This window comes from Ochotona curzoniae, unplaced genomic scaffold (assembly GCF_017591425.1).
Source record: "Ochotona curzoniae isolate NIBS_2020 unplaced genomic scaffold, NIBS_Ocur_1.0 scaffold_4701, whole genome shotgun sequence".
In the NCBI taxonomy this organism is placed as follows: Eukaryota; Metazoa; Chordata; class Mammalia; order Lagomorpha; family Ochotonidae; genus Ochotona; species Ochotona curzoniae.
Genome location: NW_024467122.1, coordinates 47,107,866 through 47,134,460, shown reverse-complemented (window position 1 = coordinate 47,134,460; position 26,595 = coordinate 47,107,866). Strand labels below are relative to the sequence as shown.

The window sequence follows — 26,595 nt, the reverse complement described above, 5'->3', positions numbered from 1 at the left end:
CACGGGCATGCATTCCTCTCCATCGTGCAACAATATTACAAATAAAATGAAAAATTTAAAACATATTTCTAAGATAAATGTTAAATAGGTTCATAAGCAGTTCCAGAAATAAGTATTTAAAGGAACTTACTTATTTTCAAGGGTCTTACAGATTTTTATTTTGCTTGTAAATACGATTTAGCTCTTCAGGTGTGACAGTTATTTTGGGATCAACTATTTAAAGAAGAAAGAATTTTTCACACTAAATGAAAGAAACGAATAACTAATAGTATTAGATGATGTATCCAGATTAATTTGCCACTTGGTAGGCTTACAGTCCTGCAATAAGCATTATGGTATGAAAACTGAACACAAGAAAACCTGAGAGCATAGAAGTCTCAGACAGGGCTCCATCTTTCAGAGGCCAAATACTTCCCACCTCTGTTGCGACTGTTTCAATTCTATCGCCACAGTGAGACAGCAGACATAGACCAAAACATAAATGAATGCTCTTGGCTAGGTTCTGATAAAATTTTACTAATAAACACTGCAATTTATATTACATTATAAATTTTTATATTTCAATTTATATTTCATTATAATTTTTATGTGTCAAAACTTTTTCAACCACTTAAAATATAAAAACCATTCACAGCTCACTGGCAAACCTGAGTTTGGCCTACAGATTATAATCCTAACCTAAGGAATAGTGGGAAAAGACAGGCAGGATACAGTTGGGTGACCATTAACCAATGCTCCCGCATTAAACCTAAATAGAAGGGCTGGTGCTGTGTTACTGTGGTTAACCTGCTGGATTCTGCTTCAACTTCTGGCTGCGCTCCACTTTTGATCCAGCTCTCTGTTGATGAGCCTAGGAAATCAGTGGAAGGTAGACCAAGGGCTTGGGCCCGTGTATCCACGTGGGAGACTTGGAAGAAACTCCTGGCTTTAGCCTGTCACACAGCCTTGGCCAATGCAGTCATCTGGAGAATCAACCTCTCTTTGTCTCTCCCTTTTCACTGTGTAAACTCTGCCTTTCAAATAAAAAATAATTCTTTACAAAACAAAATAAACAAAAAATAAATAAAAAAGAAGCAAACTTTTCAACCCTCAGAGACCCCATACTGAAAAAAAAATTTAATATATTTCACTATCTTTAACATAAAATAACTTTAAAAGCAAAATTAATTCATGGGCAAAAATAATTCTCATAAAGAAAAACACATAAAAAACAATTTTAGACAGATAATCTATATCATATAAAGTAATTCATTACCATTTTGTCCCTGAGTCGTTCTCCACGGATAACAAAGTCAGCACAGCCATTCTCTTCCTGCTGAGGGACTCGGTAGACACTGACGCTGCTTAGTCCACTCCCTCCCAGTGGTAACCAGCCACCACTCGAGTCATCTCGGGTCATCACCACAGCTCGCACTCGTGCATAACTATTACTAAAACAGATACAAAGATCATGAGTTAATTTTTCCATAAACAAAAACATGAAACTATCAGTGTTGAGAAACCAAAGACCAGTATTAGTTACATACAGCAATTAAAGTGTTTACTACATTCATGATAGTACACAGAAAGCAATCTACCTGGAAGACATAAAAACCCATAAACTAATAAACCTTATGGGCTATGTTTTATTTTGATGATTAATCTCATAATAAAAGATTACAAACCTTTTACTTCAATTCACGTTTTCAAGAGTTCAAACACATCTGACTACCAGGAAATGAGTTGTCAAAGAACCCAAACACAAAAATGATCAAACTACAGAGGTCACCACCAAACCTGTCAATTAGTGTTGTTGCACTATTGTAACTGCTGCAGCATTTTCGCATGCTTAAGTGAGGCATCTATAAGTTCTAACAGTTCTGAAATAAATAAATCATTGAAATAAGTATACTTAGATGAGACACCACTTTTTTTTTTTCCCCTACCAACTGGGAATCTTAAATCATTCTAAAAGGCCCCACCTCTACTAACACTTCAGACACTGGATTTCCAAAGTTCAAAACTGTAAGAAATAAATTTCTACTGTTTACCAGCTCTCCTGCTTGTGCAGTTTTATTAGAGTAGCCCAAATGGACTAAGACACGTAATAAATATCATATATATAAATATTAGATATAACCAACATAACAAATAAGATACAGAATATTTTCATCACTTAAGGAAATCCCCTTATGCCTTTCTTATCAGAAATTCACCGATTCTTTTATAAAGATTTATTTTTATTGGAAAGACAGAAATCAGATTTACAGAAAGAAGGACTTCAAATGGCTTCAACTGCTGGAACTGAGTCAAACCAAAGTCAGGAGCCAGGAGCTTCTTTCAGGTTTCTCATATGGGTGCAGGGTCCTAAGGCTTTGAGGTCATCCTCCTCTGCTTTCCTAGGCCACAAGCAGGGAGCTGAATTATAAGCGGAATAGCCAGGGCAGGAACCAACACCCATCTAGAATCCTGGTGCTTGCAAGGTGAGGATTTAGCCATTGAGGCACCAAGCTGGGCTCTAAATTTGCTGATTTTTAATATTCAGGTTAGTTTTGTTTGGGCCCTCATACAAACACAATCAAACAGAATCACCACTTGTGCTCTTTCTGACTTCTTCCATATACTTTGTCCATCCTAAATATCCAAAGTTTTCTTCTCTTAAAAACCATACTCTTCCAGCTGAAAAGAATTCATCTCAATTTATTGTCCATGTTGGCTACTGTCATAATCATTTTCACACAACTAATTCTCTTTATAGATATTATGTTTTCACATCTGTTAGGAGGGGTCATTGGATAGGAAAATATCAACTATTTAAGAAACTGTTCCTCAAAGCAGTTTCATTGCCACACATTTCTATCAGTACACCATGACAGCTTCAGTTATTCTACAAACCTGTTAGCACTTAGTGTTTCTGGTTATCACAGCTAAGTGGTGGTATTTCACTGTGGTTTTAAATAACAGTTCTCTGATGACACATGATGCCATACATCTTAGCATGAGCTCACCGGCTATTTGTTTATCTTCTTTTTAACAGCACTGTGCCCTCTCATTGCAGGAGGCAGGAAGAGACACTCTTTCCCTCTGCCAAGCCTTTTATAACAGTTATTGGAGAGTTGGTATGGGTTCTGCAGCAATCACTCCAACCCTGAAAGGCCAGACCTCCTCCCAACACTGCTGCAAGGAGGGTTAAATTTCAAAATGATTGTGAGGGAGCAAGAATTCTGAAACCACAGTAATTACTGATGGAGAAGTCCAGGTAAGAGTAACAATGGGATGGACTAGACAATAATATTATACACAGGACTACTGATCTGGCACATTTCTCGAGGGACAAGTGAGAAGTATTGCTGATGAGACTGTACCTACAAGGCAAGTATTCCATATTATGTAAAATTAAAGTAACCATGAGCATTGTTTTCTATAAATTTTAACAGGCATTTCAATAGCTACACAGCAAAGGAAAATGACCAAATACAAAAAATAAATTTTGCCTCAGCTGTACCGATCCATGTAGTTTCTTTCAAAATAATAACACTATTTATGAACAAGAACAAACTCAAAAGTTATACTATCATATTTTTATGGATAAGTGTGTGTGATGGATGCAAACTTGTCAACTGCTCAAAGTAGTTCATCATTAAAAGACAGGTCAGAAATTCTTACGGGCCCTAATGGCTTTAACCAACATGAAATTCGAAGTGCACTTGGCCTAAAGGGGTCTTCTGTCTCATTTATCTCTTGTAGAACTCTGATTTGTGAATGTCAAATATATCATACCTACCCAACCGCTTTTTAAGTTGAATGTCCAGGTTTAGAAAATTTGTTAATCATTTTCTGCTTATCATGCTCAAATTCAGACCTGGCATGGTAACCTAGCAGCTAAAGTCCACACCTTGCACATGCCAGGATCCCACATGGGTGCCGGTTCTAATCCCTACATTCCCACTTCTCATCCAGCTCCTTGGTTGTGGCATGGGAAAGCAGTCAAAGACAGTCCAAATCCTTGGGACCCTGCACCTGTGTGGAGAGACCCAGAAGAGGATCTGGGCTCTGGGCTTTGGATCGGCCTAGCTCAGGCCATCACGGCTGCTTGGGGAGTGAATCAGCAGACGGAAGATTCTTTTCTCTGTCTCTCCTCCTCTCTGTATATCTGACTTTTTAATAAAAATAAAATAAATCTTTAAAAAATGTATCTTTAAAAAAACAAAGTTCAAAATTTTAAAAAGAGTACTTGGGTCCCTAGCATTCATGCAGGAGACTGGGAATAAGCTCCTGGATTTGATCTGGACTAGTCCAGGCCAATGTGACTATCTAGGGACTAAAAAAAGTGGACTGAAGATCTCTCATCTCTCTTCACTCTGCCTTTCTAATAAATAACTCTTTATAAGATAGATAGATGAAAAGATCGCAGTCAACAGAATAAAAGTCAGAATGAAATGCAAGAAATTTAAAAGTAACTCTTAAAGCAAGAAAAAAGGGCCCAAGATCCAGAGGTCATTAAAATACAAACTAAATTCAATCAGGTTCCATGCACTCCTACCCAGCAAGAAACACCACAAAGTCTTACTAAAAGAAAAAAAAGCAGAGAATGTAACATTCAGTTTTTTATTTACACTATGACTGCCAGACACCAGTGGCTGAAAACAACAAAAGTTTATACAGCTCTATTAAACTGGAAGCTCAAAGAGTTTTTGTAGACTAAAATCATACAGTCAGCAATGCTGTCTTACAACAAATTCTAGAAGAGAATCACTGTCTTTGCCTCTCCAGGTAGTAGAAGCCATCAGTACACTAAAACAAGTAAATGCCTTTCTCTGTTGATTTGTTATCTGTTGTTTAGTATTTGCACTACACAGGAATATGTTTAACATAATTGGGTTTAGGCCCAGGGCAATGGCTTCACAGTTTAATCCTAATCATGCAAGCGCTAGGATCCCATACAGACCTCAGTTCATGTCCCAGCTGCTCCAAGTGCTATCCAGCTCCCTGCCTACAGGCTGGGAAAGCAGTGGAGAATGACACAAAGCCTTGGGACCTTGACCCTGCATGGGAGACCCAGAAGACGCTCCTGGCTCCTGCTTTGGCTTGGCTCAGCCCCAGACACCGTGGACATTTGGGGAGTGAACCAGCAGATGCAAGATCTTTCTATCTCTGTAAATCTTACCTGCTTTTCCAATAAAAAAATAAATTAAAAAAAAAGTTAAAAATAACAGCTTATTCTCTTATGTTTTAATAATCTCTGAATCTTAATGTCTTCTCCTAGAAGGACTATTTTTTAATTTCTTGTGTTTTATTCTAATGCTTTAATTTAATGATGAACTATAGTATCAATCTTGGCTTCTTTTCCTTTCTTGGCTCATGCTCTCCTACTGCCTTCAAAGCCAGAAATCCTGCCTTTGTTTGTAGTCACATGTTAATTTGACCATAGTCTCACAGTCAAGAAAATCTTTCCACTATTAAGAACTTGTAAGAAACACTGGACCTATCCAGATAATCTCTCCATATCAAACTTTATAACCATAGCAACACTTACAAAATCCTAGAACTTTTTCAGAGTCTGGAATTAGATCATGGTTGTCCTTGAGGGGATGGAAAGCACATTGTTTTGTCTACTACAAACGTAATAGAAAAATTTTTTTTCCTTTAAATTATTTCCAAAAATTATAGGAAAAGAAAAAACAAAAAAATACAAACACCAAAACAGGTCCATGAATAAAATTCACAGAAGAAAAATATAAACACCATAACACAAATTTAAGAAAATTTATACAGCAGTATGCAAAGGCTCAGTGGCTAAATCCCTGTTTTTCATGCACCAGTATCCCAATAGGTGCCGGTTAATGTACCAGCTGTTCCACTTCCCATCCAGCTCCCTGCTTGTAGCCTGGGAAAGCAGCAGAGGATGGCCCAAAGCCTTGGAACGCTGCACCTGCGTGGGAGACCCAAATGAAACGCCCAGCTCCTGGCTTAAGATGGCTTAGCTCCAGCTGTTGTGAACACTTGGGGAGTGAACCAGAAGATGGAAGATCTTTCTGTTTCTGCTTCTCTCTGTAAATCTGCCTTTCTGATAAAAAATAAGTAAATCTTTAACAAAATGTAAAAATTTTAACTTCATTCACAGTAAGAGGAATGCAAAATATCAGTTTAAATTTTTTTTTATTTATTTTTATTGGAAAGTCAGACATACAGAGAGGAGAGACAGAGAGGAGATCTTCCATCCGATGCTTCACTTCCCAAGTGACTGCAATGGCTGGTGCAGTGCCAATCTGAAGCCAGGAGCACATATCCTCTCCCCGGTCTCCCACGTGCGTGCAACATCCCAAGGATTTGGACTATCCTCGACTGCTTTTCCAGGCCACAAAGAGAGCTGGATGGGAAGCAGGATTAGAACTGGCGCTCATATGGGATCCCAGCACGTTCAAGCTGAGGACTTTAGCCACTAGGAATATTTTTAAGAGGAGTTCACGAAAGCACAAAGTGAGTTAAAGTGGAAAAAAAAGACTGAAAATTTAAGACGCACATATTTTATCATGCATCAACTTCTATTTCTGGTTTGGTTTTAAAATCTTGATTTTGTTTATTGAAATGTGGGCATACAGAGAAAAAGGGAGATGGAGGGAGGGGGAGCTCTTGCAGCCACTGGTTCACTCCCCAAATGACTGTTAACAGCCAGGGTTGGGTTAGATGAATTCAACCCAAGCAGGAGTCTGGAACTCCATCACCTTGGGCTTTCATCACATGGATGTCAGAGGCCAAGCACATAGGTCATTTGCTGCTGCTTTACCAAGCTCATTTGTATGGAATTAGAATGGAAATGAAGCAGCCAAGACTCTACCTATATGGGATACTAGCATCACAGGTAGTAGGTTGAAATCACTGCATTACAACATCATCGGCTTCCTATTCACTTTCCTCTATGTGTATGAAATTATAACTTTATGAGTATAAAGAGAAACACAATAAAAAGGAATTGGTTGAATTATGAAGCATCTGTTCAGTGAAATACTATATAATCATGAGAAAAATGAAATGAGCAGATACCAAGTTCTATTAAGTTTCCTTTTTGCTCCAAAAAAAAGATGGATAAATATGTTTAATATACTACAACTTATAGGGGAAAATGCATATACCCATTCACTTGTGAATATACCTAGGAACAAAATCTTGACATAAAAGTGGTAAATATGGTAAATATGTCTCCAGGGAGAGGAAATCAGACAGTTACAGAGGTAATTTTTATTAAACACTTACACACTTCTAAAAAATGTTACCATGTGTATGCAGCAGCTATTCAAAAGTCTATTCACTAAATTACTATTTTTAAAGATTAATTTTTACAAAAGGCAGATTCACAGAGAAGAAGAAATAGAGAGAAGAGTCTGTCCGCTATTTTACTCCCCAAGTGGCCACAATGGCTGGAGCTGGATCAATCTGAAGCCAGGAGTCAGGCACTTCTTCTGGGTCTCCCACATGGGTGTAGAGTCCCAAGGCTTTTGCCTGTACTCTACTGCTTTCCCTGGCCACAAGCAGGGAGCTGGATGGGAAGTGCAGCAGTCAGGATACAAACTGGTGCCTGTATGAGATCCAGGAACATGCAAAGTGAGGATTTGAGTCACTGGGATACCAAGCTGGGCCCCACTAATTTATTTTTTAAAAGATTGACCTTTTAGGGCCCACCGTGGTGGCCTAGTGGCTAAAGTCCTCACCTTGAATGCACCGGGATCCCATATGGGCACTGGTTCTAATCCCGGCAGCTCCACTTCCCATCCAGCTCCCTGCTTGTGGCCTGGGAAAGCAGTCAAGGACAGCCCAAAGCTTTGGGACCCTGCACCCGTGTGGGATACCCGGAAGAAGTTCCTGGTTCCTGGCTTTGGATCGGCATAGCATCTGCCGTTGAGCTCACTTGGGGAGTGAATCATCAAAGATCTTCCTCTCTGTCTCTCCTCCTCTCTGTATATCTGACTTTCTAATATAAATAAATAAATCTTTTAAAAAAATTGACCTTTAATCGAGGACATTTATGGGGAAAATAAAGACAGAGCACAAGAGATCTTTCAATAGCTGATTCACTCTCCAGATAGTCATAAAGGCTGGAGCTGGGCCAGTCCAAAATCAGGAGGCTGGAGCTTCTTCTGAGTCTTCCAAGTGGGTGCGGGGGACTCAAGGACATGAGCCATCCTCCAATGCTTTCTAAGGCAGTAAGGAGAGAGCTGCATTGTAAGGGAACAGCAGGAACTTGAACAGGAACCCATATTGCATGCTAGTGCTGCAGGTGGAGGCTTAGACTGTTATGCCACTGTGGCAGCCCTACATTCACAAAGTTCTTAAGCATTCTCACACACACAGATCTTCTGTAACAAGTATTAGCATTTTTGTATACCTCTTCTTTGCAATACAATAGTGATCTTTTAGTAGTATACAGATTAAACAGCCCTGTCCCCTCCTTTATGTCAAAGCCTGTTGTACTCTGTACAATGCAGTTCTTACATCTATCTGAAAAGAGCTAGCAACACCCAGTTCTCCCCAAACTGACTTGTTCAAATGTAGCCTAACATCCATCCCATCCTTCCAAATTCTCCCATGCATCTCCCATAAATCACCATGGAAACTATTCAGCAGTCAGAAAAGTAAGAAAAGCAAAATGCCTCACTTTGGAACAACAAAAACCATACTAAACCAAAACACAAACAGCCATGCCAAAACAGACATGAACTCAGCACATAGATAAGGGAACTGCAAATTCCTATTATATCTAAGCTTCAATTTCAAGAAGAAAAGACATGCTGCAGAGAGGTTCTTAAGTAGCAGAAAACAAACATGGCTTCTATGCTTTGAAAAGAGGCTTTAGAGATACGTAGATTTCAGGGTGGCCTCAGATAATCTCTAACTTATAATTTATTATCTGATTGTACTTCTTCCTCTTCATGTAGTCTGCCCTGATGCTTAGGAGTAGATTAGGTATCTCTGTAAATGTTTTCATCACACAAAGTTTGAATGAAAAACCCAGGCAAATTGGCATTTGTGGGTTAGGTATGTGACACTACATGTGTACCATAATAGTTGTAGAAGAAGTTCCTTTTTTTCCAAGAAAGTTTCATGGGCATCTATTACTCTTTCCTATTTTATTGTTATCCTTTATTGTTCTACAACTCTCCCAATCTTCACTAAAATTACATTGCCTAGGGTGGCATAGCAGCGTAGCAAGCTATTTTTCCATCATGGTGCCAACATTCCACAGAGATGCCAGTTCATGCCCTGGCTCCAATCCAGCTCTCTTCTTACGGCTTGGGAAAAGCAGGAGAGGGTGGCTCAAGTGGTTGGAACCCTACACCCACGTGGGAGGCCCAGAAGAAGCTCCTGGCACCTAGCTCTTGGTTTCAGATCAGCTTAGTTCCGGACATTGCAGGTATGTGGAGTAAACCGGTGAATGGGAGAGACTCTCTTTCTCAAAAATCTTTCAAATAAAAATAAAAATCTTTTTAAAATTACATTGCCCTATCTCATCTGGGCTCCCAGATGTTAAGAACATTTTTGATTTTACATGAGACAAAATAACATTCTCCCTCATTTGATCAGGGTCCTGTGCGATGGCTCAGTGGCCAAATCCTCACTTGCATGTGCCGGAGTCCCATATGGACACTAGTCCTGGCCCGGCTGTCCACTTCCCATCCAACTCCCTGTTCATGAACTGGGAAAACAGTAGAGGATGGCCCAAAGCCTTGGGATCCTACACCCACATGGGAGACCTTAAAGAACCTCCTGGCTTCGGATCGGCTCAGTTCTAGCCACACGACCATTTGAGGAGTGAATAGTCTGATTTGGTTTTCCAATAAAAACATCATAGAAGAAAGAGCATTTGACCAGACATGTTCTGTCCAAACAGAGGGATTCAGGAGACCTTCACAAAGATGAAATTCTTCATTGTCCAAACTGAAGATGGTTGTCAATAAGGAAGCCAGCAGAATTCACTGTATTTGGTTCTCAGAATTCTGAATACAATATCAACTTCCCTATGGTTCTGTACATGTAACCTCATTTATTGCAAGTAAAGAACTCTCATTTTCCAAATATAACTGGAAGCAGTAACTGGGTGCAGTCTCTCCTAAACTGACTGTATATATTACTCTGCATTTAAGGGCAGAGACCTGAGACATAACCAGAAAATGTGGACAACTCAATAGTTAGGATGCCAATTCTTTAGCAGTCAGACAAGCAAACTGAGGGACTAAAACGAATCAGTGGCAGGCATCTAGATTAACCAACAGAAAAAGCAATTATCTCTACAAATGGTATCAAAAATAATCAATATCTGAGTGTTCTGGATATGGCATTCTAGGAAGCTCTAGAAGTACCTCCAAAAAATAAGCACTCAATAAATACACATATGACGGAACCTAGAACTAACAGGTGAAAAAAAAACTGATGAAGAGCATGGAAAATGCTTTGCTCTTGACAAACTATCAAGAGTAGTTTTGGAAAGCAGACAGCACAAGATGAATTATACATTTACTCTAATGATAATTCAGTCAAACTTAAAGAGCTTGCAGTTGCATATATACATAATTACAAAATGTTTATTAACACTCCATTTTACAGAAGGCACACAAGCATCAGAGTACCTCAAAAGGTTGACAAAAAATGATATTGAAAGACAATGTGCACTCTATGCCAATTTTTGAAGTACCGTCATGTAACTGCAAATAGCTCATCCTAATTCAACTATGCAATTGTGGTACCTTTGAACCTTTTGGACATTCCTTCCTTCTAAATGCAACATAAAATGATTTGATTTTCTCAGAAACTTAAAATCATACAGCAACATTGTCCAATGGAAATATTACATAGCTTCAAAGGCCTATCCTTTCACAGAATATGCAAAGACTGAAAAATATGTCAGAATCAACTTGTGGGAACTCTAGAAAATAATTCAAGTTGCACTGTCCAAGAAATGCTCAATTTAAAAAAGGTAACCTGACCACTTCTCAACCCTCCCACCCTTCCTTGGCATTGCTCATAAAGATGGTGGTTCACATACCCAGTCTGGGAGCCTGCCCTCAGCTCCAAAGGGAGCAGATAAAACTTAGTCTCGAAAATCATGTCAAACTTTGACTAGCAAGAATGTTAGGACATGAATTCTCAAATACATGTAAGGCAAGATAAATGAACAACCAGCTGTTACCATGGGGGTAAAATATTACAGTTAAGACCAACAATATATGTACAAAAACCATGAAGGGAGAAGCTCAAAAGAAAAGTTTATTTGAGGAGTTATGACACTCAAAATGGGCTCAATATACTCGGGAATTCGAAACAACAACATGTATACACCCAACAGAACATAAGTTCAGAAAGGAAGTTTCCACCTGGCTTTGATCCCTAAAGCAATGTTACACTTAGCCCAACAAGAAGATCTGGAAGTGAAATGATGTTTCCTCAAAACAAATCAAGGAGCTGTTAAAAGATCATGTTTAGCAAACTAAAACAACAGATGAGTACTGCAAAACTAAAGCAGGTAATAACTGCATGAATGGAAAAAAAAAAGGTTAAAAAAACAAAGTTTAAATTGGGTGACACATCATGAGAGAAGATACAAGAATATGCACAAGCACTACATATATAAAAATACCTCGGACTCTTAGAAAATCTCTAAGTACAAAAGCAAAAACAAAAAACAAACAAACAAACAAACAAAAGACCAGATTAAGAATGCTACTGGTCAAAGGTCTTACATATTTTTAAAAAAGAAAATTCTAGGCATCTATACTGGAGGGAGAGAAATGGTTAAATTTGTACCAATTACACTAAACTGGTAATAATTACACTAAAAAAGAGGATAAGGAAAGCATGAAATAGCCAGGAAACAGAACTACAAAAGCATCTAGGAAGATGCCTTTGAACCCAGATGTTATTTCTATAATGAAGCCTGCAAATACAATAGGATCCTTATAGATGCACTGGAGACAGAATCAAAGATTCTTCTGAAAATACATAAAGAACTTGGGAATAAGAAAAAGGAGAATGTAAAAAAAAAATTAGACTCAAAGAGGACTTTAAGTTTACAAGCTTGTAAAGAATCATTTCGGTAGAGTTACAGTTAGATATCTGATTTTCAAAAAGAGACGGATACATAGATGAATGTACAAGACGTTTTTTATAAACCACACAAAGTATTAAACAGAAAAAGGAACAAAACAGCATGTTTTTCACAATTAAAGCATTCATAACAATATTACTAACCTGACTGAATAATTTTCACAAATTGCCATCAAAACTCAGAGGAGTGATTGTTTAATGAAAGCGCCAAAAAGTAATAGAATATAAAGTAAAGCTAAGTTTCAGAAACAACACTTATTTTCAGGAAGGAGAGCTTGTGATGGAAGGTAAACACAGGAGGAAACATGAAGAGTAAAAATTAATGAAAGCTAATAAAATGGGTTAGTGTGAAAACAGGGAAGAGAATCTTGGTTTTTCTTTTTTTTTTTTTGTGGAGATGAGACGTGCTCTGAAAGCAAAGCACAAACAGAATAGTAAGGTAATTGTAGAACATTATTTTCAGTAACAAAAAACTAAAAGTTACATATTTAAACTTTTAATGTATTTCTGCTAAAACAATTCATTTTACGTGTCAGCCTTTTATAAAGTAAAATGTGGATTACCTTTATATCCAGTTGTTATCATCTGTCTTAATAAGTAACAACTTTGTAACCAAGCAGAAATTTAAATAATTTTTATCATTTCTACACTGCATTTATTTTTTTTTTAAACTAGGGAACCATACAATAAAAACTATACAGACAGGGGTCCGTGCTGTGGCGTAGTATTTTAATCTTCCACCTGTAGTGGCAGCTGGAGGCCTAGCTGCTTTACTTCTGATCACTCTTCCCGCTGACCGGAGAGTAGTGGAGGATGGCCTAACTCTTTGGGCCCCTGTACCCATACGGGAGTCCTGGAAAAAACCTACACACTCTCAGCCTCAGTCAGGTCCAGCTCCAGCCACTTGTAGACAATGGGGAGTGAACCAGCAGATGGAAGATGAGTGTGTGTGTGTGCGCGTCTCCCTCTCCCTTCTCTCTGTGATTGTTCCAAATAAATACATCTTTTAAAAAAAACAACTATACAAAGAAACAGCATGTTTGGGAACTTACCATACAATGCAAGGACAAGCAACCAATTTGTATTCTATCCTTGATTACTTACAGCATATCCACCTCACTGCATTTTCTACTTCAAAGTATTAAATATACTTTGCTTATCTTAACAATAAAACACAAAATTTGTAAAGTCCTAACAAGTAATGACTACAATAACAACTAAGAAAAACAGGAAAAAAAAACTATTCTAGAGGAAAATTCCATTGGTTCAGTGTTTCCTAAACTTGTATCTGAGAATCTGCACAACTTTTAAAAAATTTCCAAGGTCTACTAGCTGACTCCCACCATCTAAGGCTTAAGATGCCTGTAACGTACATTCTGAACTAGGAGCTGTTGCTGTGGTGCAGCAATTAAGCAGCACTGGTGAGGGAAGCATCCCATATTTGAGTGCCAGTTGAGCGGATGCTCTGCTATCTTTCAAATCAATCTTATAAAAAACAAATTTCCAAAGTCGTCCTGATGCAATATTTAGCAATAACTGCTTATTTATAATGCTAACAGACTATAAGCATTCTGAAGACTAATCTGAATTTTGAACAACAGGAAATTTTTCAGGATAAACTTCTATCCAGAATAATTTATTTCCTATCACTTCAGGAATAGCAACAGTCACTACAGCAAAAAAACAAAACAACAACAACAAAAAAACCTGAGCACAAAGGGAAAGCACTAATTTAATACTCAATGCAAATATGACTGTTTTAAGATAGCATATTAATCTAAACTATTTCACAAAATACTCCAGATGTAACCATATACTTTCTAATCCTTTAACAGTTCTCTTCTATTCCAGGGCCTCGATTTTTGCTATTTTCTTTACTTAGACACTCCCCTAGGATATGCTAATAGTTGTCTTCTTAAGCATCAGCCATGAGGAATCCTCGGTCAGAGTAGCACCTGTACCTATCTTCAAGCTATTACATCAATACTCTCTTTCCTGGTTTTACTTTTCTCATAATATTTATGACTACCTGAAGTTTTACTTAATTATGCCCTTTTTAAGTATTATTATTTTCTGTCTCCCATTAATAAGCCTTATGCTCCATGTGAGCAGCACAACTTATTTTCCTTGTTAATTACTGTCTCTAACAGAATGTCATCTGGTAGACAGTATGTGCTCAAAATGGAAGTGGGGGAATGAATAGTGTCGAACCCCCAAGCTTCCTCTCCATCTAGTAACATGGAATATTCACAGGTATCTATGAAGATACTGTATTATGAACTCTTGGTCAAAAACAAAACTGAAGAAAGATTTCAGCATTCCAGCCTCTTTCATATTCCTCCTATCCTGTGCCCTTGGGGTCAGTTAATTTTGACTTATGACATGTAAAATATGAAAACTCCTAGAACAAATTCAAGCACACAAATTCCTACAATTGTAGCAAAAATCCTAAGACAAAGGACTTCCTAATGAGGTGTCATTCAGGGAAGAACACCTCACATCTCAGTGATTCAAGGAACCAGGAATACTCTGGATCCTACAGGGCTGAAGAATGACTGCAGGAAAATTAAAAGCAAGCAAAGTAGAATAAGGAGAAAGGACACCAGTACACACAAAGGCCACAAGCCAAGAAAAAGCATTAGAAAAATAACACAGCACAAGATCCAGAGACTGTTGTTGAAGGCTGAGACGGAGGGGAACATAATAGATACATATAGCAGGTCATGCAGGATCATATTGGGGGAAAAAAAGAATTTAACAGAGAAAAGTACGTATTACCCAGACTCTTAAAAAGGCATTAACTTATTTGAAAGGAAGAATTACAAAGAGAAGGAGAGAAACAGAGAACTCTTCCATCTGTTTTTTCAATACTCAAAGGAGCTCAACAAAGCCAGGTGCTTCTTCTAAGGTCTCCGACTTGAGTGGCAGAAGTCCAAGTACTTGGGCCATCTTCCACTGTTCTCCTAGGCATAGCAGCAGGAAGTTGGAGCAGAAGTGAAGTAGCTGGGACTCGAACCTGCACCAAAGTGGGATGCCAGTGTTGTAGTCAATATGCCACAATGCTGGCCACTACTACCTGCACTTAAAAACTGGGCCTGGTGCAGTAGCCTAGCAGCTAAAGTCCACGATCCCATATGGGTGTCAGTTCATATCCTAGAGGCCCTGCTTCTCATCCAGCTCCCTGATTGTGGCCTGGGAAAGCAGTCAAGGATGACCCAAAGCCTTGGGACCCTGCACCCACATAGAAGACCCAGAAGAAGCTCCTGGCTTAACTGGCTCAGCTCTGGCCATTGTAGAAACTTGTAGAATTAATCAGTGAATGGAAGATCTTTTTTTCCCTCTGTCTCTCTTCTATGTAAATCTTACCTTGCAATAAAAAATAAATAAATCTTAAAAAAAAAAAAACTACACTGTTTAGCAGAGTTGAAGAAAAGTACTGGCAGTGGGAGTCAACAGCAGAAAAAACAGCAGAAAAAAAACTAACAAAAAATTAATTTCATTGACCTATTTATCAATGAATCACAAGCCCATTAAAACAGTAAAGGAAATACAAAACTGTGTAGGACAATAACAAGTAAGACCAATTTGGATCAAATCTCGGGCAAGTTGTCTGGCTTATTGAAGCAGCCACTTGGACCCCTGTATCCCCTGTGGCCGCAGTGCTGAGCCCAGCCACTGGTGTCGGAGAAATGGGCTGATACTCTGCTTCAGCTTCAGCCTGGATCAGCCCTTGCTGTCGGAGGCATCTGGGGAGTCAGAGGGTAGGAAATCTCCATCTTTCTTTCAAATAAAGAAAAATTTAAAATACAAAATAAATTTGCAAATTTCAACAAAGGATATAAAGAATCTGGATGTATAAAAAAACCTTGTTTTCTAGAAGTAAAATTCAATATGACAAAAACATAATTTCTATCCAAATTGTTCGCTCATTTATTGAAATTTCAATTTAAAATTCCAATGAATTTTTTGGAAGGTGTTAAGTTGAGAAAAACGAATCATAAATATGCTTTGAAGCCAAGAACATGTGAATGATCTTCTAACCATGATTTTGATCATTGAACTGATTTTCAAAACAATTCACCTATGGGAGGAATTCACTGCTGAAGGATCCTGCCCTTCTTGGCTCCTGTTAGCTTTGGGTCTCATTTCTCATTCCTCTTCTAGTAACTCACCTTCTTCACAGGTGCCAAGCACACTCCCACTTGAGGGCCTTCACAGCAGTCATACACTAGGCCTAAGTTCTTCACAGATCACACCAATCCATTCTCACCTGCTTTGCTCAATGTCACTGTCTCACTGAGATGTGCTGTGCTACCATAATATTACAGGTTACACATACTGATTCCATTGCTATTTTCTGCAATCCTTCTCACACCATCTCCTATTTGTAAGTCTCCAAACAAATCCTTAAGCTACAACAGTCTGTTAAGACAACATTCTAATGGAGGAAGGAGATCCATTTTTCCTAGCTATTAGCCAAATGCAATGTAAAAACGGTGTAGAAAAGAGAGAAAAGGTACAGAAGGCCAGCTAATCCTGTAAGTCAGGGAGAAAAGGGAGAAGCAAAAAAGTAGAGGGAAAGTTATTTTAAACAGAGCAAGGCCCAAATTTTTAAAAGATAAAGTGACATTTGGGTACAATATAGGCTAAAAAACTCAGGAATAAAGTCCAGAAAATACCCAAATGCATATAAACATTTGTTACATGCATGTAAATATTGCTAGCAATAAGGAACAATCTGTAGAAAACATAAGAAAAAAAAGGTCATCTAAAAAAAAACTAAAGCTTGATAAACTAATATCAAAACCAAAACTGTACAATTATTAGGTGAATTATTTTTGCCATTTTGGAGTAGAATACTTTCATTAATACCAAAGTCACAAATTACAAGAGGAAAAATTGCTAAATCCAAGTGCATAAAAAAGAGAACTATCTGCATGGCTTACAAACATCAGAATATTAAAAGACAAATAACAAACTGTGGGAGGAAATATATGCCAAAGACAAACATTATTTTTTAAAGATTTTTTTTTAAAGATTTATTTTTATTATTTTTTATTGGAAAGGTGGATATACAGAGAGGAGATACAGAGAGGAAGATCTTCCGTCCGATGATTCGCTCCCCAAGTGAGCCGCAACGGGCCGATACTATGCCAATCCGAAGCCAGGAGCCTCTTCCGGGTCTCCCACGCGGGTGCAGGGTCCCAAAGCTTTGGGCCGTCCTCGACTGCTTTCCCAGGCCACAGGCAGGGAGCTGGAAGGGAAGCGGGGCTTCCGGGATTAGAACCGGCGCCCATATGGGATCCCGGGCGTGCAAGGCGAGGATTTAACCACTTGCGCCACCGCGCCGGGCCCTAAAGATTTTTTTTTTACTGGAAAGGCAGATTTACAGAAAGGAGGAGAGACAAAAAGATCCTGCAACTGCTGGTTTAGTCCTCAAGTGAAAAAATATAAACATAGCAAATAAGAAATAAAAATTGCATTATCTATCTTATTAGTAAAATGCAATTAACAAGGTAAGAAATTACTTACATCAATCTGAATTCTAATAAACAGCAAAGATTTATACAGCTCTCATTAGCTGTCTACTCTCCTTGGGTATTTGATTAAAGCATTGTCTTCTCAAGTCTGATAGTAACCCCGCAGAAGAGTGGTTATCTTCACAATACACACAAGGAAACAGAAATTTCCATGTGGCAAGTGACTTGAACAGATCACAACACATTGTGAAGGACTGAGCAAGATTTAAATCCCTGCTGTCTGAAAGCTGCTCTGCAACTTAAGTAGCTGTGACTGGAAAGGGAAAAAAGCCTCTCTTTATCCTCAGATTCACTTGTGTAAAAATAACAGTATTTGAAATAAACATTTTATCAATCACCTTTTTTACATTTTTTCTAAGTCTAAATGTAAGCTCACAGTACCTAATTTAAAAACACACATAAAAATTTCACAATGCATTCCTTTTGAAAAGATTCACAGATATAAATACTCTAAATTAAAAACAGAAATCCATTCTGAAAAATGCCTAATTTAACCTAGTGGCTACAGTCCTCACCTTACAAACACCAGCATCCCATATGGGAGCTAGTTCATATCCTGGCTGCTCCACTTCCTATCCAAATTCCTGCTTGTATCCTGAGAAAGCAATAGAGGATGGCCCAAAGCCTTGGGACCCTGCACGCACATGGGAAACCTGGCAGAAGCTCCTGTGTTCGGATCGGCTCAGCGCTGGCCATTGTGGCCACTTGAGGAGTTAACCAGCAGATGGAAGATCTGTCTCTCCTTCTCTCTTTTAATAAGTAAATCTTTAAAGAAAAAAAAATTATAGAAATTTTTTTAAAAAAATTAAAAAGTGGGAGACATGTTCAGGGAATACTGCAAGGATTTGATCTCTATGAATCTGATCATGCCTGAATGTGTGGAAATGGCAAATAGCGGACAACAGAACAATATTGGAATGGTGGCAATTCAAGGAAATAGTATAATCATGTTAGAACTCTTGGAAAGAGAATAATATTGAGTGTTTAGCAAAGAAACCCATATTCCCTTCTCCAAAAGGACCTGTTCGGCTATGATGTGATGTGAGAGTTGGGTCATGTAAATTTAGTTTGCTGTTTCTACTACAGACTCACTAAGTTCAAATGCTACACTTTTAACCAAGTGTCCTGAATACCCTCAGCTAATATCACACCATTTGTTATCGCTTATCTTTAAAGACAGATTTGCAACTTAACTGAATGTAATCATCCTCACAAAATGATTTTTGGAGGGGACAAAGATGAGAACAGTGATTAACTTTGAAAACAAGGGGTATAGTGGTGCCTGCAACACCAGCGTTCCATATACCAGGGCCAGTTTGAGTCAGGGCTGTTCCACTTCCTATCCAGCTCCCTGCCAATGACCTGAAAAAGATGGCACAAATTTCTAAATGCCTGTGAGCATTGGAAACACAAAAGCTCCAGATTCCTGGCTTTAGTATGGTCTATCACTGGTTGTGAGGCCATTTGGGAAGTAAGCCAGACATTCAAAGATCTGTTTGTCTTCCCCTCCCTCTCTATAATTCTGTCTTTCAAGTGAACAAATCTTTTTTAAAAATAAAGACATATGAGTATTAACTCTTTTTAAAGATTTATGTACATGAAAGGCAGAGCTACAGATAGAGATGGAAAAACATGGAGACCTTCCATCCACTGGTTCATGTCCCAAATGGCCACAACGCCTTGGGCTAGGCCAGGCTGAAACCAGGAGCTTCAGCCCAATCTCTCATGTTGATGCAAGGGCCCAGTGGTACAATCGGTTAGCGCACGGTACTTATACGATCCTAATCTTTTTAAGTTTATACCTGATTTCTGAAATATGGTATAGAATAGAGAGAGAAAAGATGGCAGAACAGGGTTGAGGGCAAGTTTAAACAGATGGAAAGCCAGGGTAAAGCAGCCAGTGTGTAATCCCAGGAAATAAAAGAGGACAAGTGGACAGCAGAGGGACACCTAGGAAACTCTTGGACACAGGGAAGCAGTGGAGACAGTGGAGCAGTGTCGCAGTGACCAGATACCACAGCAGCAATCAATGATCAGAGTTCCACCAGAGGCCAGCAGCACAATCTGCAACGGCAAAAACATGGAAACAACCCAGATGCTTATCAAAAGAGGAGTGGATAAAGAAACTGTGGTACATCTACTCTATTGAGAACCACTCAGGCATTAAAAAGAATTAAATTCTACCATTCACAACAACATGGTTTCAACTAGAGACTATTATGTTCAGTGAAATAAGCCAGTCCCCAAAGGACAAACACACATTCTTTCTGATATAAGGCAACCTTTGTGCAAACCACAATATCAATAGATATATAGGTAAACATGCATATACATATATCCTCATAAATGAGCTGTATAATAGAGACTAGCATACTGCAAAGTGAAGATATGCTGCAGTATGCATCGCTACTTCTGGATGAAAGATGGAGTCCCAATTAAACTGTTAAATATATCTTGGCAGTGGGATACTGGACTCTCTGCCATTGATTGCCCATACCTACAATGCCAGGATACATTTAAACAGAATGATGGATTTCCATTTTTGAAGGCACCCAGACCTAACGTCCAACAGGTTCCGACAAAATCAGCACCACCAACAACCTAATTATATAGGACACCTGGTGTCTCTCTAATCCTGGGACCTGCTCCAACCGGCAGAGGGAGAAAGGTTGCAGAGACAACAGTGCAGCCTCAGCATGGCATCACAGGAGGTGGAGAGTGGTGAGCCAGGAGCTGGGGCTATGGAGACCTCGGTGGAAATCTAACATAAGAACCCAGACCTGGAACTCACAGGTTGTGAGTTGTGGCACAAGTGGCTGCAAGCAAAAAGTTGTGTACCAACTGCAATAAGTAAAATCGCATTGTAGACCTGTGGGTGACACAGCCTAGAAACCTGCACCAAGGAGAAGACTCTGCTAACCAGAAGTAAAATGACCAATAGCAAAAGAAGACACAAAGGCACAATGAATATTACTGAAAACTCCCCTGCAAAGCAGCAAAACCCTATGCCAACCTCAGAGACAACTGAGGAAGACATCAAGAAGATGGGGGACACAGAATCCATAAGACTCATTTTAAAGTTTCTGATCAGAAATGAGAAGCACAGGCAAGAGTTCAAAGAATTTAAGGAAGCAATAAAGCAAATCAAGACTGATTAAGCAAGCAGAAGAGGAATAACACCTACCAAAACCAAAGGCAAATAGAAAGAACATCCCAGTAAAATGACAACAGAAGACTAAACCAATGAACAACCCATTCCTAAAATGACAGGACCAAAGTACCACCCATACATATTAAACTCTGAATGTAAATGGTTTAAGCTCAAATGTCATAGACTAGTAGACTGGATTAAAAAACAAAACTCATCTATTTATTGTCTAGAAGAGACACACTCTACCAACAAAAATCAATGGTAACTATATCGCATGGGTTTTCTGAGGGTTTCATCTCTCCAAAACACTTTCTTCTGATTAAATCATACAATGACTCGTAGGTCATACAGTAGCATCATTTTCAAGAAGTTTCTTGATTTTTCATTTCTTCAGCTACATGTTAGTCATTTAATAGCATGTTATTCAACTTTTTGGTGTTGTTAATTTCTTTTTCTTCCTGATGTTGATTTTGTTTTGTGGCTTTTCATTTAAGGGGATGTATAGTAGCTGTGTAATGGAGACTGTCATATCTAGTAACATGTTATTTAGCTTCATAGCATTGTAAATTTCTTTTTTTCTTTCTATTGTTGATTTTGTATTATGAATTTTTATTTAAGGGGATGTACAGTAGCTGTGAAATGGAGACTAACATATCTAGATGTGAGGATGCAGTGTAGGATGCATTTCTGCTTCCAAAGATGGACTTAAAATGAAATGTCATTTCTCATTGTCATTATATCTTGACAATAGGATGCTGGACTCTCTGCCCTTGTCCATGCCCGCAATGATGGACATATGACTATGTATGAAAAACTATGTTAGTAATAATATAGAGGAACTAGGTGGGGGGAGGGAATTGGGGAGGGGATAAGGGAAATGCCAGGAGCCTATGGAACTGTATCATAAAATGATAATAGTAATAATAAAATGTAAAAAAAAAAAAAAGACTAGGATCAAAACACACAAGTTGGGGCCAGCTTGGAGGCTCAACAGGCTATTCCTCCACCTTGTAGCATGGCATCCCATATGGACACCAGTTGTAGTTCAGGTGCACGACTTCTGATCCAGCTCCCCAACAGTGCCCTGGGAAAAAGACAGAGGTTGGTTCAATTCCTTGGGGATTTGCACCAAAATACAGGACCCAGAAGAAGTTCCTGGCTCCTGGATTCAAAAGGGCTCAGCTCCAATCATGGAAGCCATTTGTGGAGTGAACCAGTAGATGGAAGATTTCTCTCTCTCTCCTACTCTTTGTAAACCTGCCTTACAAATAAAGAGAAATAAATCTTTAAAAATTAAAAAGAAACACACATACACACACAATCGAAAAATGTTTAGGGGCCAGTGCTGTATTACTATATTGTAGTACTTGATGTTGCTGCCTGCAATGCTGGAATCCCATTTGGGACCAGTTACAATCCTGGTTGCTTCACTTCCCACCCAGCTCTCTGCAAATACTCCTAAGAAAGTAGCAAAAGATGTTCCATGTGTTTGGGACCCTGCCACCCATAGGGGAGACCTAAAGGAAGCCCTAGGCTCTTGGCCTCAGCTTGGTCTAGCCATGGCTGTAACATCCACATAGGAATAAACCAGCAGATGGAAGAATGGAACAGCTCTCTCTCTCTTTTAATCTGTAACTGCCTTTCCAAAGTTTGTTTTTAAAGATTAAAAATACATATTTTAAAAAAAGTTTAAAACAAAAACTTGCATACTTGTGTCAAGAAATCCATTGGATAGAAACAAAGTTATACACAAAAACTGATCAACACAGTATTATTTTACAAGAGCAAAGAGCAGGGGCCAGTATTATAGGATAGTATGTGAGTCTGCTGCCTGCCTGGTACGCCCTCATTCCACATCGGAGTACTTGGTTCCAACCTGAGCTGTCACACCTCAGATCCAGCTTCCTCCTAATGCTTTTGGCTGCAGCAGATAATGGCCCAAGAACTGAGGTTCCTGCCACTCAGGTGGGAGACCCAGATGAAATCCATCTGCTGACTTTAGCCTAGCCCATCCCTGATCATTGCAGCATTAGAAAGTGAACCAGCAGAGGGAAGATGGATTTCTTTCAAGTGAATAATTAAATCTTTAGAAAAAAAAAGAACTTCTAGTTAGCAGATCTGAATGGTCACTCTCAGGATTGGGTTGCACCTGCAAAACAGTAAATGCTTAAATCTTGAATAATTTAATTTCCCAAAGCTAAAACATTTTTATCTCCCTTCTTTCGAATGAATGTAGTTTTGCCTTCCATACAATATTTGAAAATTTCTGCATTCAATTGTTATAAAAATAACTTTTTTTCCATGTAAAATGAAGGCAGAGGCATCTACTTATCCACAACCAAAGAATTCTAAAGGGGCTGGTGTGACAATTCAACTGGCTAATCCTCTGCCTGTCAATGCCGGCACCCCATATTGGGCACTAGTTTATGTCCCAGCTGCCCAACTTCTGATCCAGCTCTCTGCTTAAGGTCTGGGAAAACAAACAGAGGATGGCCCCAACCTTGGGACCCTACACCCACATTAGAGATCTGGAAGCAGCTCCTGGTTTCGGATTGGCTCAGCTCCAGCTGTTACAGCCATCTAGGGAGTGAACCAAAGGATGAAAGATTTTCCTTCTCTCTTTATAATCTTTTAAATAAAAATAAACAAATCTTTAAAAAAAATCAAGGAAAAAAACTTTCAACAGCTAGATTCTTAATTATTGGCCAGTGTAACATAAGCCATTATTTCCCTACCTCTTCATCTGGTTTCTGCCCAGGACTTTAAAAAAAAAATTCACAATATAGATTTATACTTGTTCCACCTGTTGGAATTTAAAATTTTTATGACATTCAAGCTAAAATAAGGTTGTAAATGCTAATAATCAATTCTAAAAGTAATACCTTTGGGCTTACTGAAAACAAACACTGATAAATATAGTTAATTCCACTGTTCTGTGAACTAAAGTTCTATTTAATATTCTTGTGCCTCCAATCAAGAAAATACTATTGGGCAGGGAAAGGAAATACATTTATCTTAACATCCTTCAAAAGTAGGGACATAATATACTGCTTTCACAGATGGACAATTAAAGACAAAGGTTATGCAATTTGCCAAAGTCTTACTGCTACAGTCAACAGTAACCCCAGGATCATGTTAATTGTGAACAACTTGACTGCAAAAATTCAATAAGCTATCTCTATACAATGAAAGACCTCTGTAACAGTATCAGGAATGAAGTACCTAAGGGCTGGCACTGTGACACAGCACGTTAAAGTAACAACAGGGACACTGACATCCCCTATGGGTGCCAGTTGATGTTCCTGCTGCTACACTTCTAAAACAACTCCCTGTTGATGACCTGGGAAAAGTAGCAGAAATGGTCCAATATTTGGATCCCTGCTCCTCAAGTGAGAGATGTGAATGAAGCTCCTGGCTTCCACCTGGATCAGCTCTGGTCTGTGAAACCAAATGGGGAGTCCGTCTCTCTGGTTTCAAATAAATAAAATCTTAAAAAAAATTTTTTAAGTAACTAAAGATTACCCAATCTATCAAATATATTTGGTTAAGATCCTATAATGTCAGACTACACCTTTGCATCTTATAAAACCAGAGAGTTTTCAATGAAAACCAAATTCTGGATTATTAATTTATGTGTTTTTTCCTATATTTAACAAGTTTTAGTATCCTTCATTTTTTGATGGGACTTTTCATTTTTGATGGCACTCTTATTATAGGAGATATTCATTTCTATCATTCCACTTCTTCCAGCTAAGCCTTTCCTTTTTATTATCCTCCCACAGCACCCTTTTCATTAACTTCTAAAATTCTTACTTCTGCCTCTTTAAATCATAGAAGCAGGTGGCTACAATCAAACTTTCAACTGAAATTATTTATTAAACACTCACATTATAAAATGGTTTAGGGTACAACTATACTTAAACTCCTAACACCAAAGTAGCAACTAGAAAATTTCTGTTGTTGATTTCCTTTAATTTACCTGGTTTCTCTGTTCCTCCTTAATTCTTCACTCAAATGCCATCAGTCTAGAATTCCTATTCTCCAATCAGAATCTGCTTCAATTTCCCCCACTTACAAATCTTCGCTCTTTAAGTTTATCAAAATGTGAGAGTCCCTCAAAACTATCAATTCAGTGCATCCCCTGTCACTTCAAGCTTGTTTTTTCCTTCACAATCTAGCCTGCCTATTAAGTGTATGTGGTACTGCGTCATATAAACACTATAAAATGTGAATTCCAACTTTGCCACTTACTCCCTTGTGTGGCTTGTGGGCAAGTTACTGAATCTCGCAAGTTCCAGCTATCTCTATCTGTAAACTATGGATAATACTTAATTCACCAGGTCCTTTGAAGAATTAAATCCAATACTGCCTGTGACAAGCAGTTTGAAAGTCTCCTCCTTCCCGGGCCTTCCTCCATCAAGTACCCACTTTTCCTTACACCCTTTTCTTCTCATCCTCTCTCCTACTGACATCACTTCGGCCAACAAATAATCTCAACTCCTGACTTCTCCATGAATGAGCAGCATCTAATCATTGTCTTCTCCAATTCATTACTCATTTTTTCTTCTACCTATGGGCAAGTCTGATTTCAGCCCCTGTCCCCCCAACTAATCTATTTCTGCTTCCACAAAGGTTAATGACAACCATTAAACCCTTCTGTAAGATTCTAGTTGCTGAGATTCAAACCCTTCTACAATATCGCATACTGCTGAGTACCTCCTGTTCACTACCCAAATGGCCACAATGGCTGGGACCGATCCAGCTAAAAGCCCAGAGCTCCATCCGGGTCTCCCTCATGGGTTTCATGGCCCAAGCACTTCAGCCATCATGTGTTGCATTCCCAAGCACACTAGGTGGGAGCTGGATCAGAAGCAGTGTAGCCAAGTCTTAAATCAGAACTGATATGAGATGCCAGTGTTGCAGACAGCAGAAATGCCAGTACATCCCCTCTAAGATTTATTTGAAGAGAAGGGACGAAGAAGGAGAGACTTCTAAGACACTCTCTTCCCTAAGCCCTTCTCTCTGGAAGACTCAGCTTTTGGTGTCTTTTCAGCTACTCTTAAAAGACACTGCTGTTTCCCACAAGTCATCTTTCCACTGTTACGTGATATTCTCCATAAGCATTCTGCATTAATTTCAACTACCACTACATATGAAGGCATCATCTCTGCTCTCAACCTTCTCTTTGGGAACTGTTTGTTGAGAACACCTTTTAGGACATCTGTGAAGCAACCAGGTGTCAACACCTAGTAAGCACTTGGATTTTAAAAGATAAAAACTGGGGCACTTCTCATTAAAAATCTATTCTGCCTCTACTTTCACTTCATTTTAAGACACATCACAGCATCCTAAAATTTCTACCATTGAATCACTTCATATTTTCCTTGTACCTTCCTTATGAGACATCTGAATTGCTCTCAAATCAGCTACAGTTCCTGCTAAACCTGCAACATTTTTGTTGTCTTATCACATTTAGAATTCTAGGTCTCTTGGAAGGGGAGGAAGAACATATCCTACATTTGATAAAATTCAGAAGTATTGATTCAAATCACAAATTTTCAAATCCAGAAAAGTGAGCTATAATTCATTTCTTTGCCCTGCTTAAATAAGCTCCAATATTCAGCTTTCCACAGAAACACATTACTCACTCCCTGAAAACTAATGGCTCCACACTGACTACCATGATGAAGACTAAATCTGGTGTTTGTCATTAAGCAACCTTAGACACTGAAAGAACTGTGGTCAGGAAAGAGGGTTGTTCCAAGAACCAATTTTCTTTTAATGCTGAAGCATTTTACATGAAAAATTAATGGGGGCTCTGTTCAAAAC

At 38.7% G+C, this 26,595-nt stretch overlaps 1 protein-coding gene across 2 annotated transcripts in view; it reads right to left on the bottom strand.

The window, feature by feature from the left end:
- The window catches only part of SPRED1 (sprouty related EVH1 domain containing 1), a 77,732-nt gene that overhangs the window by 42,700 nt on the left and 8,437 nt on the right, over positions 1-26,595 (bottom strand). Inside the window, exon 2 of one of the 2 annotated variants that reach the window (XM_040970120.1) lies at positions 1,256-1,430. In XM_040970120.1, the coding sequence (XP_040826054.1) occupies positions 1,256-1,430 (175 nt within the window). Of the gene's footprint in view, positions 1-1,255; positions 2,215-26,595 lie in introns of those variants that run through there. The other variant, XM_040970119.1, reaches the window with a different exon arrangement.